Source organism: Prunus mume, linkage group LG2 (assembly GCF_029339155.1).
Source record: "Prunus mume cultivar Tortuosa linkage group LG2, ASM2933915v1, whole genome shotgun sequence".
NCBI classification, from domain to species: domain Eukaryota; kingdom Viridiplantae; phylum Streptophyta; class Magnoliopsida; order Rosales; family Rosaceae; genus Prunus; species Prunus mume.
The window spans coordinates 6,774,674-6,789,596 of record NC_142699.1 but is presented as its reverse complement, the minus strand read 5'-3'; the positions used below and the strand labels follow the sequence as shown (position 1 = coordinate 6,789,596).

At 36.2% G+C, this 14,923-nt stretch overlaps 1 protein-coding gene across 2 annotated transcripts; it reads left to right on the top strand.

Moving 5' to 3' along the window:
- The first annotated feature begins 7,378 nt into the window (after positions 1-7,378).
- LOC103333081 (Pleckstrin homology (PH) domain superfamily protein) lies at positions 7,379-14,723 on the top strand. 2 transcript variants are annotated; one of them, XM_089045161.1, is made up of 10 exons: positions 7,379-8,315; positions 8,653-9,009; positions 10,694-10,790; positions 11,013-11,464; positions 11,587-11,742; positions 12,527-12,694; positions 12,772-12,912; positions 13,727-13,957; positions 14,084-14,197; positions 14,385-14,723. In XM_089045161.1, the coding sequence occupies exons 1-10, from the start codon at positions 7,782-7,784 to the stop codon at positions 14,550-14,552; spliced, it is 2,418 nt and encodes an 805-aa protein (XP_088901287.1). In that variant the 5' UTR covers positions 7,379-7,781; the 3' UTR covers positions 14,553-14,723. The 2 variants fall into 2 exon arrangements, with proteins under 2 accessions (XP_088901287.1, XP_088901288.1); XM_089045162.1 differs by having other exon boundaries at positions 7,392-8,315; positions 10,698-10,790.
- The last annotated feature ends 200 nt before the right edge of the window (positions 14,724-14,923 follow it).

The window sequence follows — 14,923 nt, the reverse complement described above, 5'->3', positions numbered from 1 at the left end:
CATTTCCAAATTATAGGATTGTCTTTGCATGAGTTGAAAAAGTTGGCATTCACATTACACTAGGACACATTCTAATACCTAGTGTTTGGTCGTGGCATGAGAACAACAACTGTGTCGTTTTGGTGGTAGGGGGTCATGGGGAGCAGTCTAAAGAAGTATTTGTTTCTGTGTCGATCTCTGCCGGTTGCGAAAGATTGTGATAGACGTGCTTGGCAGTGGCTGAATTCCAGTCTTCTCTTTTTAATAGCTTCAGGTTTAAGACACTTCAACGTGATATAATACGTGTTTGGTTGAATTTGTGCCACAATAGTTCGATTCTCGTCCTTCTCCTTGTAATTCTCTCTCAAAATATTAACCCTAAATCATATATTGGAAGAAAAATAGGGCAAAGGATAAAATTCATTCGGACAAAATTATTCGGAGTCAATTCAGATGAATCATTAAAGCCTTCAATTCCATAAGAATCTATCCATTTATCAACTTGGAGCGTAAGATTTTTATGGATTATAGAGTGAAAAAAGCAAGTACATGAACCCTCCTAGTTATTAATCCTTGGCATGATAGTATGACAAAAGAAGAAAAATCCTTCACAATAATAAAAGTATAGCATGCCGTCAAAAAGGATAAGAGAAAAAGATGACTAGAGAGGAAGAAACAAACAGAAAGTTATACTAATCACACTCTTGGTGCTCAAAATTTGCAATCTTTCATTTAATGTTTCAATCAAGTCTTCTATTTAAGTCATGTTCAGAGACTTTTTGACAACTAAAGACGCTTTTAAAAAAGTTTCGGCAAAAATTCATAAATGTTTTGTTTATGGATCATAGAAACGTTTCCAGATAAATATTTCAAAGTGTTTTTCTAAATGAATTTTTCATAAATATTTCAACGTATTTATTATAAAAGTGTTTATGAACCAAAATGTATGGTTTTTGACGAAAGTAATTCCGAATTATGAAGCAATATAGTCTCTTATTTCACCGATGGTCACAATCCATTACAAAATATGCTAATTCGATGTGATGAAAGTTTAGGGATCGATGCAATGCAACTAATCTTTCATTTATGTGAAAAGCAATTTTAAAGTTGTATTGTATGTGAAGATGGCAAGAAAATAGCAATGGCATCATCGAAATGTGCTCTAGCTATGAGTCTATGACTGAGATAATGGCATTGTTTCCATTCGAGGGGAAAAAAACATTAAAGGGTGCTCAACTCAAGTGAAATATAATATAAAAATATTAATAGTAACTCGAACGAAATCTGAGTCGAACTTTAACGAAAGAAAATGTTTTTTTACCCCTAAAAAGTAATAAATTATTCAAAAGAAGCACTAATAACTCGTAGCTGGAGATCAGTCAAAGATCCATTGAATTATCATCACATGGCAATATGGCTGGTGGACCATGGTGGTTTAGAGACTTAGGGCTCTGTCTTATAGTCGTTAAGTCGACGAGTTCATCATTCTCTGTTAGGATATAAATCAATCATGATCTATATATTCTCTGTTAGGATATCAATCACAATCATGATCTACATATCCGATTAGATCGTGTTTCTATTACATACGAATCCATCCACCCATCTTTTCTTTCTTTCTTGCTTTCTTGTATCTTGCTTTTGATTGTTTGGTGTTCCTTTGTGGGCTGTGACATCTAAATCTTCACCCTTTTTTAGTCGAAAAAGATTTTCCCTGAGTTAGAAATTGGTTGGCAAATGATTGGGTTTTAGTCAAAAAGAAGGCATGCTTAGTGGCACTGATGATGGAGGAGATCCAAAGATGAGGTTTGCTTGCATTGCAATGCTGCATAGAGAACAGAGGACATTGGGAAATTATTGCTGTTTACATATGTTTGGAACTTTTGGGGCATGTGATATATAATTTTGCATAAAATTACATCAATTCTAGAAGAGAGACTTTCATGCAAAGAAAATATCATTTTTTGCTATTCCGGTCAATAGCCCAATGACACACTGAATAATTTTTGCACATATTCTTTGCATTATTGGCCGGAAATAGCAAATTAGTGTTATCCATGTTACAATAAAGTTTTTTTTGCAATTCTAGGGTTCTTTCTGATCAAGAGGATGTAAATAGTAGACGTGGCTCTGTTTAGACAACTAATTATGTGCCAATCATCACTTTCTTCATCGTTTGCATTAATATTGTAAAATAAATCGCATGCTTTGCTAGCTCTTAGTGGTATAGCTTTACAGGATAGGGTTAGGTTTTTCTTTATCTCCTAGTTGGACCTTAAACTTATAAAGAAACTCAATATAATTTAGTCACACTTCAGGGTAGGTTCGATCCTTAATTAGTTGAGGTAATGTAAGTGGCTTAGGGTAGGTTAAAATCTGTTCTTTTATTTAAAGAAAAAAAAAAGGCTATTATTTATTTAGTTTATATAAGAACCAAACTTTATATGCTTTTATAAAGTTCTTATTGGGCATGATTATTTGATGCAATATATTATTTTCTATTTTCTATTGTTTAGGGGAAAGGTCAAGACTCAAGATTGAACTCTTTTTTTTATAGGACTTTTACTATTGAGATGAGCGATAATATATTAAATTCACACACATTATACATATGCTAGGATCCGAACACAGGATCTTGCGTGAGGGAGTAATTACTCCAAACCACTACACTATTGGATCCTTCGCATTGAACTGTATTTTTTTTTTTGTGTATGGGATAAGCGCAAACATTATTCATGATTAACTTACAAATCTAAAGGCATGTATATTATTGTTGCTAAAGATAAATCAAAAGGTCAAGAAATTGGTTCATTTTTTAAATCAATAATGCAATAATGTTGCATTTTATTTTAATTAAGATACTAAAATCAACATGAAGATACAAGGGACTTATAACTCAAATGATTAAAGAGCCGTCTGTATTTGAATTTCACATTCTCTAATATCGTTTGTATGAGATTAAATCTCAAAAGTTATTCAGCTTAAAAACTATCAATAAATGCTAAAGGGTAAAGATTGGTGATTATTTTTATTTACCAAAATAAAGGAGAAGAAAAAAGTACCAGCTGAGTACCAACAAAGCACACAGAAACAGAATGTTGTCCTTTGTCCTCTGTCCTCTGTTCTGACACAACACAAGTTGATACGTACATTGTGCTGTGCAGTAGAAGATTACTTCTCGCTCCTCACCAAGGTCGACCACCGCGTGTGTCATCAGCGTCACCCTCTGCCAGCTTTGACTGGGTTTTTTTGGGGTCGTACTCAAAATTAACAACAGTTTCTTCTAAATTCTCTAATTTCGCGTGACCCTCTGCGGTCGGCTACACGTTTTATTTATTATTCTCCACATGTGTTCCATGCAGCCACGCCTTATACCACTCCCTCACGAGGGAGGACTACAGTAGGCTGTGGCCGAGTGAGGTTTTTGAGAACCATCAGTGGTTTGGATTTATCCTTGTCCAAGGTTTAATTTCCCCACTTCTAATATTATTTGTATTCAAAGACTTTTTTAAAATTAAAATATGCTAATTGAGCTATAAATTAATGTGGTTTATATGATTTAATGTGCTTTAACTATGGTGGAATATTTTTGAGATGCCCCGGGGCAATCTCTCGCAATCTCGCATTCTAAAAAAACTATAGAAACTGTAAGTACATTAAAAAAAAAATTTATCATTAGATTTGTAAATGTCGCTAGCCTAAATGTCGCTAGCCCACCCGTTAAAAAATACATGATTTGACCCTTGCATTTCCTTGATTAATTGTCTCAATTTATGGAGAAAAAACTCTGGTGTCACGGTAGCAATGCTTCGTTCTCTCAATTTGCCTTTTTATTTATTAATACAAGTTATAGTCTAAACTACAAAGGGAATGTGGTTTCTCACACACACACTATCAATGTACTGTGAGGGTTCGAACATGACTAATTTACAAGTCAAAGCATTTTTTCATTGGATTAGACCCCTTTGGCTGATATGTTTCCTTACGTGAACTTGCAAGTTATTTTCATATTCAGTCTCTTCATCCTCATTCAAACGTCCATTCAAATCAATTTTGCATCAAATAATCTCGACACTTTCATTTTCATTTCAGTTTGTATCACAACGTATATTATCGTGTCCCTGTTACATACATATTACAACATATTTAATTATAATTAGCACATGTGATTTGGATTTTCATTGAGAAAAAAAAAAAGTTAGCCATGATAATATGCACGATACACTGTGACCAAAGAAAAACATTTAGGTTAAACATTGAACATATAGTTTTGTATTTTAAACTAAAGTTAACAACATTGTTTAAATCATGCACTAAAAACGCATGGATGGCTTAAAATATTGCAAATATGGTTTTATTTTGGTTTAAAATAATAAAACACCATAATTCCCCCTAATGTGAGAGTTGGGGAATATAGTCAACTATAGCACAACAAAGATTTTTAAAAAGAATATAAAATATTTCCCAAATTATTTTTTTTGAGGACTGCCTGCAATGCATATAATAATAATTAAGAAATTATATTAGATTATACTAAAATTTAAGGCAAAAGTCAATATGGACGTTCGGATATCCAAATGTGATTCGAAATTCTTCTTGTCGTTGCTTCCAATTTGATCACTTTGTCTTTAGCTTGTATTATTCAATCAGTGCATACTCCCACGTCGCTCTCTGAATTGAGTTTTGATGTGAAATGTGTATATTGTGAATTCACCACTATCCAAAAAGCACAAATCATGAGTTCTTTTTACTGTGATTGTTTCTCAATCGATAAGGTAGGTTAAACTTTGGAATCTCTTTTAATATTAGGAAGAGAAGAACCGCTATAAATCAACATTGTAATTTGAAAGTAGTCAGAATAGTTTTCCTTTTTTTTCCTTAATTACGAAAGTAGTGATGATAGTAGTTTATATCAGTGGCAAACTCAATAATTCACACAGATAATATTGGATGATGAGGTCTCGTGTGCACGCCTAAATACTCGCAATTACTTAAGTTTCAAGCCCTTGCAAACTTATTATACACAAATTAACAAAATCTTTTTTGTTGGTTAGTAGCCTAGGCCTAGAGAAGTCCTTCCTCGGATGCCAAATCTTCTGGTATCAAAATAATGTTATATGCCATTTGGTTGTAAAGATTTGATATTCTTTCGGTGATCCCCCAAATCCAATAATAATATTTAAAAAAACCAAATATCCAAAAACAAAAAAAAAACAAAAAAATCAATCATCAAATGATTTAGAAGATAAGAATTTTTTTTTACAGGGGGGAATAAGTAAAAGTCAATCGTGGAACCAGATTATGATTAGTACATTAGCTTAGATTCAAAGCTGTGGTGGATATGGTCAATATTGCTACTATTTACACGTGTACCCAATTAGTAAATATTTACTTTGTTTTTATTTAATCTCGGACGCGAAATAGTCACAAGAAATTTCTCATGAAATAAATAGGACCAATGACTTTCGGAAAATAGAAGCTTCTAACATTTACCCCAAACAGATTTAAGCATTTTAATCAAGACAAATCAACTTTTTGATAGGCCAGTCAAGACAAATCGTAATCAAGGAGATTATCATCTAATAATTGGATTTAGGATGAAATCTTCTTCCCTTTACGATTCTGTAGGTTTGAATTTTCACGCGAGCAATAATTCCCTGACGTCAACCTAGACCCCAGAAATTTACAGTAGGATTTTTAACTCTTTTACCTCTATTTTTTCCTTTTGGCTTGCAAGCTATATGACCTAGCTCCTGCATCTACAGTTAGTTAGGGTTTGATTTGATCATTGAACTCTCATATTTTCTTTGTCAAAATGCGCGTTATATACGTGTCGTGGGTGCAAATGATAGTAATTGTGTCGCAAATGTGAATTATACACGTGTCACAATCAATGTTGTCAATTAATTGTGTTACAATTATAATCTACTCCCATGTTTTGCAAATGATAAAAAAGTACTGTGTACATGTACACCTTTTTGTAAATGTAACCAAACTAAGATTTCTCAACCCTAGATTTCACTCATCTTGAAACTTGTAGTTATTTATTGGGAGTTTCACTAAAACACCCAAAATGGAGGTTGAAATTATAAAAAAACCCAACACCCAAAACACTTTATAAACACTCATCATTACACACACTCAAAACTCATTTATAAACACACCCAAAAAGTTGACTTTTGAGTTGATTTTGGGTGTGTTTCTATGTTTAAATAGTGCTTGGGTTTTTTTATAAATACATGTCTAAGATTGGGTTTATTTATAAATTTGTATTATTTATTTTCTCTTCCTCCTTAAATAGATTGTCTAACTATAATGTTCATCAATCCAAAGATTGGCTTTAGATGTAGACTCTTTACCAAAGTTTAGCCAAACTATCTAATAGAGGGATTTATTGTAGTTGCTCTTAAGGATGAAATTTGGTTATTGAGTGTCTAGACCAACTAATTCATTATTGTGGGCATGAGAACATAAATCTTAGTTTAGTTTACTTATTATTTATTCAACTGTCAAGATTATAAATGTAAACAACTAAATACACTAAGTTTTTTTTTTTTTTTTTTAAGCGATAGTCTAAACTACAGGGAAAAGGGTTTCTCACACATACAATTAAATTTAAATGCATTGATGTTTAACAAATGGAAAATGCAACGGGGACAACAAATGAGATAAGCTTAACAAAAAATGGATAGATCAACAACACCATAATACCAAATTAGACCCTTTGTTATTTAATCAAAGTGCTTTAAAATTCCAAAAAATTTCAAATTTACTTGCTCTGTAACTTGAACCAAAAAAAAAAGAGTGAAGGGATTGTAACTTGTAACTATCTCAACAAAGTAGGTTTTATTTTTGGTACGAAAAGAGAGAAAAAAATGTTGAATATCGTCTTCATGCGATATAATTGTACAACCAACTCTTTTGATTTGGCTACAATGTACCCACCTAAAACGTTCAAAATAAAATGTAATGAACGACTAATAAGCGTTGATTAGCACTATTTTAAAATTACATGAATAAGCATCTAATTACATTGCCTTAGGCATTCAGATGTGTTCATGAGCATCCAATTTTAGGCCTTTTTCACAAGGTAGTTGCAATTTTAAATTAAAAAAATTATCGAATTAATTTCATTATATTTAAAAAAACAAAAAAGAAAAGAAAGAAGTTTCCAATACGTAAGAAAAGTACCCAAACGCCAGCGCAATTGCCAAAGTCCCAAGTCAAAGACGTGAAAGCCATTAACCATCCCTCGTCAAATATCCAAACACCCCCGCCACTTACTAACCACTCCCTCCCCAACACGCGTCCCCAGACGCGTTTCCCACGTGTCGCTCTCCCACCACCCAGCCGGCTGCCGTCTCCACCTTAACCCCTCACTCCTCCCCGCACCCAATCCCACCCCAATCCTCAAGAGAGAGAAAGTCACAACTCATCACAGACACAGTGGCCCAACCGCCTCATATTTTTTTTAAAACAGAGAGAGAGAGAGAGAGAGAGAGAGAGAGAGAGTTGTTTGTATTGACCGCTCCGTCACCGTCGCTCCCTCCGAAACCCCAACTCCTTCCTCTTTATAACCGTTTCTCCCATTTTCACGCGAAACTCGCTTTATCCGTTTCGCTCTCTCTCCTCAATCCCAATTCCCAACGCAAATTGCTGAAAATTAAAAATTAAAAATCTAAATGAAACCCCTAACAATAATCCCAACCGCAACCGTAACCGCCGCCGTTCTCTGCCGCCACGTCAGCACCACGGCCCGAGCCCAATTTCAGCATCCCCCAACTCTTTCCGTATAATTCCATATGCATCCCTTCTGCTGCGTCTCCACGCTCTCCGATCACTCCTCGGACCTCCACATGTCCTCCTTCGGCTCCAGATCCGACACCCACATCCGCCCCGCGAAACTCGACCCGAATAGCAATCATAGCAACAGCTTCAGCCATTCCAGCGCAGACTACGGCCGCCTCAGCCAGCGGACCACGGCGGCAGCGGCTGCCGCAGCCGTCGCAGCCGCAGAGGTTGTGGCGCGGCCGCCCTCGGCTCGGGAGCAGCCTGTAGACGTCAAGATAAACGACATCGTCGGGAATGGCGTTTCGGGGATTCTGTACAAGTGGGTGAATTACGGCAAGGGGTGGCGGCCGAGGTGGTTCGTGTTGCAGGATGGAGTGTTGTCGTATTATAAGATTCACGGCCCCGATAGGATAGTCGTTAGCGTTGAGACCGAGAAAGGCTCGAAAGTCATCGGCGAAGAATCGATGCGGAGGATTTCGAGGCACAGGAGGAATGGCACTCCTCACCAGCTTCGTCGCAAGCCCTTCGGCGAAGTCCATCTCAAGGTTCTTAGCTTCTCTTGATTTTCGTTTTCATTTCTTGGCTTCAAAATTTTCATTTCTGTTTATACGTTTTGATTAATTTCTTCGTCGATTATTAAGAATTAGAAGTATATGATTTCTCTCTATTTAAATCTTTTTTTCATTTCGTTTCCTATTTTAATTTTAATCGGAATTCTAAAGTGATCGGCATTTTCTTCGTTGGTCGTATATTTAAAAAAAATTAATTTAGTATTTGATTAGATGAGATTTTAATTTGATTAAATTCTGCCCAATTTTGTTTTATTTTATTATTTGTGGTTGATTCTAATCTAATTTTGTGATTTGATGAACTCATTCACAGGTTTCGACCATCCGCGAAAGCAAATCGGACGATAAGAGATTCTCGATCTTCACAGGCACCAAGAGGCTGCATTTGAGGGCAGAGTCGCGAGAAGATCGATACGCGTGGGTGGAAGCATTGCAGGCCGTGAAAGACATGTTCCCGCGGATTTCTAACAGCGAGTTGATGGCTCCGGTGGACAATGTCGCCGTTTCAACCGAGAAACTTAGGCAGCGACTTGTGGAAGAAGGTGTGAGGGATGCAGCCATTCAGGACAGTGAACAGATAATGAGGACTGAGTTTGCAGCGCTACAGAACCAGCTCCTACTGCTCAAGCAGAAGCAGTGGCTCTTAATCGACACGCTGCGACAGTTAGAGGTATGGAAACCTTGTGCCCATTGAAATTCGGAGTCTTCTTCTTTGGTTTCCTACCATGCAGAAATCCTTCTTTTTTTTTTCTTAAAACCACGAAGTAAATTGCTAGGAGGCTGTTGGCGTAGTGTGTTTCAGCTTTGTGGAGTAGTCATTTGTTGTGATTCGTTTGTGCAGAATGGGAGATAGGGGCTATTTTTCTTTCTCAAAATTTTGTAAATTTTTTTAAATATAATCAATCTTACTAATTGTGTTTTTGTTGTCTTTTGGCTTGAGTGATGTGAGTGTTAATCGAAGGACATTATTTAGTATCAGTGCCTTAATTTAAAGAAATCATGGCAAGGTCACTACACCAGAAGATGACATTGATACTGTACAAACTCGATCACTCTTGTTTAGTTTCTGTCCGTACTATTATGAAAAATTTAAAAACTGCCCAAATGACTAAAAGTTGGTCAATTCTAATTATATATTTTCTAGGTGGTTTGTCTGAAAATCGGCGTGGGCTGAGTCTTTAGTATAGACCTGTGGTTTTCTCTCTGGGATTTTCTTGTGGCATGGGTAATGCAATATCTGTTCAAGGACTGATGAGTTATTTTAAACAGGTCGAAGTAGTATCCTTCCACAGTTCCAGTAATATTAGGATGTTTATCGGTTTTTGAACGCTAAATGTGGAGTGTTTAATGGACGCTACATCAACTTTATGGTGGTGGTTGTTAGTTCTTTTCAGATTGCTGAAAAACACTAACTTTAATGAGTGAAGAGTTATTTCATTTAGGGCAATCTGAATATTATTTGGCATCCATGTTTTCTTGTTTTGACAAGTGATATCTTGTAGTATTGTCTTTGTATGAAGCATGGTCTCTCGTAGATTTATGCTACATCCTGTTTCTTTGGTGGTCTAAGTTTTGGAATAAGCTGATTTCATTGAAAAACAGGAGTTGATGATCTATATATGCATCTGGATCATATTAATTTGGTGTATTGAAAGACCACTTGTCTGTATGGGGTTTCTACCAGGAAACATATTGTAGTTGCATTTTCAAATTTCACCTGTCTTTTTTTAAGAGTAATCTGTGGTAACACTTGACAAGTAAGCCAGTCACCATTGCTGTCTCTTCTTACGACTTTCATAGCCATTTCATTACCTTCTTGACTGTTTACCTAATAGCTCTGTTGAGGTCAAGATTGAATAATGTTCCTGATTGAGTGCGAGGCTTCACTTCATCTAACATCAACATGTTTGAGGATTAAAAACTACTTTCATCAAATCGAAAATGCCTTAGAAGACTAACCTACTTTCCCCATACCCCACTTTCACAATATTAGCACCTGTAAAACTACCCCACTTACTCTTTGAAAAAGGGCATATATCATTGAATGTCGGATCAATCTTACACACATACGCCAGTATATCATTGAATGAGAAAAGTAAAGAAAAATGTCCTCATTACCTAGAAGAAAGAGAGGTGTACTAATGACATTTTAATAGATGCCAAAAAAGGGACACTAGATAATTGTACAATGCTGCTCATCTCACTCATGTATATAATCGTTTTTCAAAGAGGTATCTTTTGTTCATACCAAGGTTGCTTCCTTAAGAGTTTTAACTTCTGGTGCGGGGATTTTATTCCTCATTTACTTATTTGTTTCTTGCTAATAAAATGGCTATTTATACTGTATTGTGTAGACAGAAAAGGTAGATTTGGAGAATACAGTGGTTGATGAGAGCCGTCAGTTGAAAGATGGTGGGGCTTCTGCTAGATCAAGGCAAGACAAATTCAGTGGTAAGCATTGAGGTAGAAGTTTAACAACACGTATTTCTTGTTTCCTGTAACAAGTTATATATGTTACTTAAATTGCCTTTCTTCCAACCTCTCTTTGCATTTGTAATATTAGAATGTGCCGGACTCTGTGCCATGTGAAATGATGTGTTCTAATATATTCTCTAGGTTTTACGTCATGCTTCCTTATGCTAATTTAATCCTGCATTGGTATTAATTTTTCAGAAGGAAGTGCAAGTGACTCTGACGAAGATAATGGAAGGGTTGATGATGCTGCAGAGGAAGAAACAGATGAAGAGGACAATGCTTTCTTTGATACTCGTGATTTTCTTTCATCAAGTTCTTTCAAAAGTAATGGGTCCGAATATCGGATGTCATCTGTCTCTTCAGATGATGAAGGGATAAATGCCATTGAATCAGAAGATGGTATCGATCCATCCATGAGATCAGTTGGAGCTAACTTTCCTTTCATCAAGCGGCGTAAGAAATTGCCTGACCCTGTTGAAAAAGAGAAGAGTGTTAGTCTTTGGTCAATGATTAAGGATAACATTGGGAAGGATCTCACAAAAATCTGTCTTCCTGTATACTTTAATGAGCCTCTGTCTACTCTACAAAAAGGTTTTGAGGATTTGGAATACTCATACCTCCTTGATCGAGCTTATGAATGGGGTAAAAGGGTAAGACCTCAAAGCCATCCGCATTGCAATGCTAGTCTCCTGCCAACAATAGCTTTCTTAAATGTGTTAGATTAGCACAGTGCTCTCTTAACTTACTTTTGGCTTTCCTTGAAGCCTTGCAGGGTAATAGTCTTATGAGGATTCTTAATGTGGCTGCTTTTGCGGTTTCTGGATATGCATCAACTGAAGGAAGGATTTGCAAGCCATTCAATCCATTATTGGGGGAAACATTTGAGGCTGACTATCCAGACAAAGGCCTCCGGTTTTTCTCAGAGAAGGTGTGAAAAAGTCTTAGACCTGAACTTGCAAGTTATCTTATCACAATCAATCTCATATACTATTCTCGTGTAGACCTTCTGTTCTGTTTGAATATATTTACATTGTGAGAATTAGGCCATGTGATGCTGTCCGATTGGGGTGGACAAGATTAATATATTCAGCTGAGTGGTGCATTTATCAAGTATTCATACTAAAATACGCTTGGATTGTGACACCCAAACATGATCGTAAAGAATCTTACGTGGTCAATGAGAACATTGAATCTTGAAGTTAACATCACCATTTGATCAATGATGAACAATTTTTAACTTTTGATATGCAGTTGTGGGAGGAGAAAAGTATTGTCGCCCAGTGAAGCTAGTTTCAGATTTTTTAAAAACGTTTAAGTTGATTTTGATTAAATATAAATCAAAACATCCATGTATTGAGATTTGAAAGTTTGAAACTCCCCAGATAGCCTGAATTCTGAATAGGTAATCTGATAAATGAAAAAGGTATAATGTATTGGAAAGAAATGAGCCTTGTTTGAGCAGAGAGGTGAAGTAACTATCAGAAAACCCAGGGGTTGGGGGAGATATTTGTGGTAGTCCCTACAAAAAAAAATTAGGCATCCCTGTTATATGGCGTATGTGGAAGAATCTAAGCATATGACTAACTGAATTTTATTCACCGTCTTTTGTCCTTAGGGTGCAACCTTTGTATATTTAATCGATTTAAATTCCCATTATTGTTCTTTTTCTACTATGTATCAAATAGTAAAGGTTCTTATATTTTGGGTGTCAGGTTAGTCATCACCCCATGATTATTGCTTGCCACTGTGAGGGTAAAGGATGGAAATTCTGGGGAGACAGCAATTTGAAGAGTAAATTCTGGGGTCGCTCGATTCAGCTTGATCCTGTTGGTGTTCTGACCTTGGAATTTGATGATGGGGAAGTTCTTCAATGGAGTAAAGTATGTACCCCAGCAACTCAAGGATTGTGTTCATTATTTTCTAAGTTCATGTCTAAAAGTGAACTCTTTTTGGCCAGGTTACGACATCCATTTACAACCTCATTTTGGGAAAGCTGTACTGTGATCACTATGGTACAATGCGAATACAGGGAAAGCATGAGTTTTCATGTAAGCTGAAATTTAAGGAGCAGTCTATCATTGACCGAAATCCTCACCAGGTACTATCTTCTTTTTCAATTGTATTTCATTTAAGTTGATCACGCCAGCATGTTATTAATTGAAGCAGGAAAAATTTTTGCTTCTAGCGTAAAATTTTGCTTCTAGCGTTTCCCAGTATTTCAGACAACTTTGAATCTGCAGATAGAATATGATTACTAAATGGTTTTGATATATAATTTTTTTTAAAGAGAGGCTTTGTTATATAACTATCGAGTCAGCAGCCAGTTTACATAGACTAATGTTGGTGGTGGTTGTGTTTCTGTAAATGTATTTCAAAATTTAAGTTCAACTTAAATTGGGTTTTAGAGGGCTGTAATTTTCAAAGTAGAGAACAATGGTGTGTGATATTACGATTATGATTCTATGATTTTATGCTGGGGAAACTGAAGAAACAAATGATAAGAAACACCGTCAGCAATTTGTGAAAGTGAACTTAAGTTTCAGTATATGCCCAATTTGATAACTGAGAACCGCTTTATTCAGAAAGGAGAAATGACTGAAGAGTTTGCCCTGTGAGTTTTATCAGACAGTCCTGTCTTTTCTTTTTCCTTATCAGGTTGGGAAAAATGTGTGGACATTTTGCAGTTCACCTCATTTTACCACCTTTCTTCATACAGAAATACTTCTGATGTTTTTGAAAATGTTTAGGAAATTAAAGGAAAAAGACGTGAATCTTTTATAGAAAAGAATGGAACATCTTGACCAAAAAAAAAAAAGAGAATGGAACACGATATGATATCTGTTCTGTGGCAGTTATTTATTAGTTGATAAAATCTTCTAACTACTTGTATGTTTTCTGCTTTTCTCCATTAGGTACATGGTATAGTTCAAGATAGGAATGGGAAAACGGTAGCAACAATGTTTGGAAAATGGGATGAGAGCATGCACTATGTGAATGGAGACTGTTCAGGGAAAGGAAAAGGATCTGATTCTTTATCTGAAGCCTGCCTGCTGTGGAAGAGGAGCAAGCCACCCAAGTTTCCAACCAGATATAACTTAACACGCTTTGCCATCACAATGAATGAACTCACCCCTGGACTTAAGGTAATTATTTTGATGAGTGTGTTCCTTAGTTTGATCTATCTTGTGTAGATGTTGGTGGTATGGAAAGTACGGTTTGAAGTGATGACTGCTAGCAGTTTATGATTCTTCAAGTTTAATGACATGCAGGAGAAGTTGCCCCCAACAGATTCAAGGCTCAGACCCGATCAAAGGTATCTGGAAAATGGGGAGTATGAAATGGCAAATGCAGAGAAGTTGAGGCTAGAGCAGAGGCAACGGCAGGTAATATTGCATTTTCGAATATATAAGTATCAACATTTTTTTTTGTAGTTGTGTTTTGCATCTTTTCCAAGTCATTAACTCACATATAAGCAGCTGCAAACTATTACGAGACAGTTTAAGCTTCTTGCAAAAATAGTATTTATTGGTTTGTTGTAATTGACGGAATGCTGCTTTGATCGGGATTCAGGCTCGAAAGATGCAAGAGCAGGGTTGGAGGCCGCAGTGGTTTGCAAAGGATAAAGGAAGCGACACATACCAGTACATCGGTGGATATTGGGAGGCAAGAGAAAAAGGACATTGGGATTCATGTCCTGACATTTTTGGCCAAGTCCCTTGTGAACCGCTACTTGAGTAAAAAGTTACATTGCCCTTGTGGTTTACTAATTCTTTTTTCATTTTTTTTACTCAATGGGGTGGTGAATACTGCTGATTGATTGCAAGCAGGTAAAAAAGGGTCCCCCATGATTTGCATATGAAAGTAAATTGAATGAAAGGTCTTGCCAGTCAATAAAATGATATTCTTTCACATTGTCTCTTTTTATAGGATTTGTTGAGTTGGGTTAAGTGGAGGGCTGGTGGTTTCTTCCTAGCATTTAAGTAAATCCGAAACCAAAACATAAAGATCTCTTTTATATGGGCTTGGTATGGCAGTCCCAGTCTGATCCTCGAGCGAGGTCATTGGTTGGGTTTGGGCTTTGAATTTGCAATGGACTACCAGAATCTTTA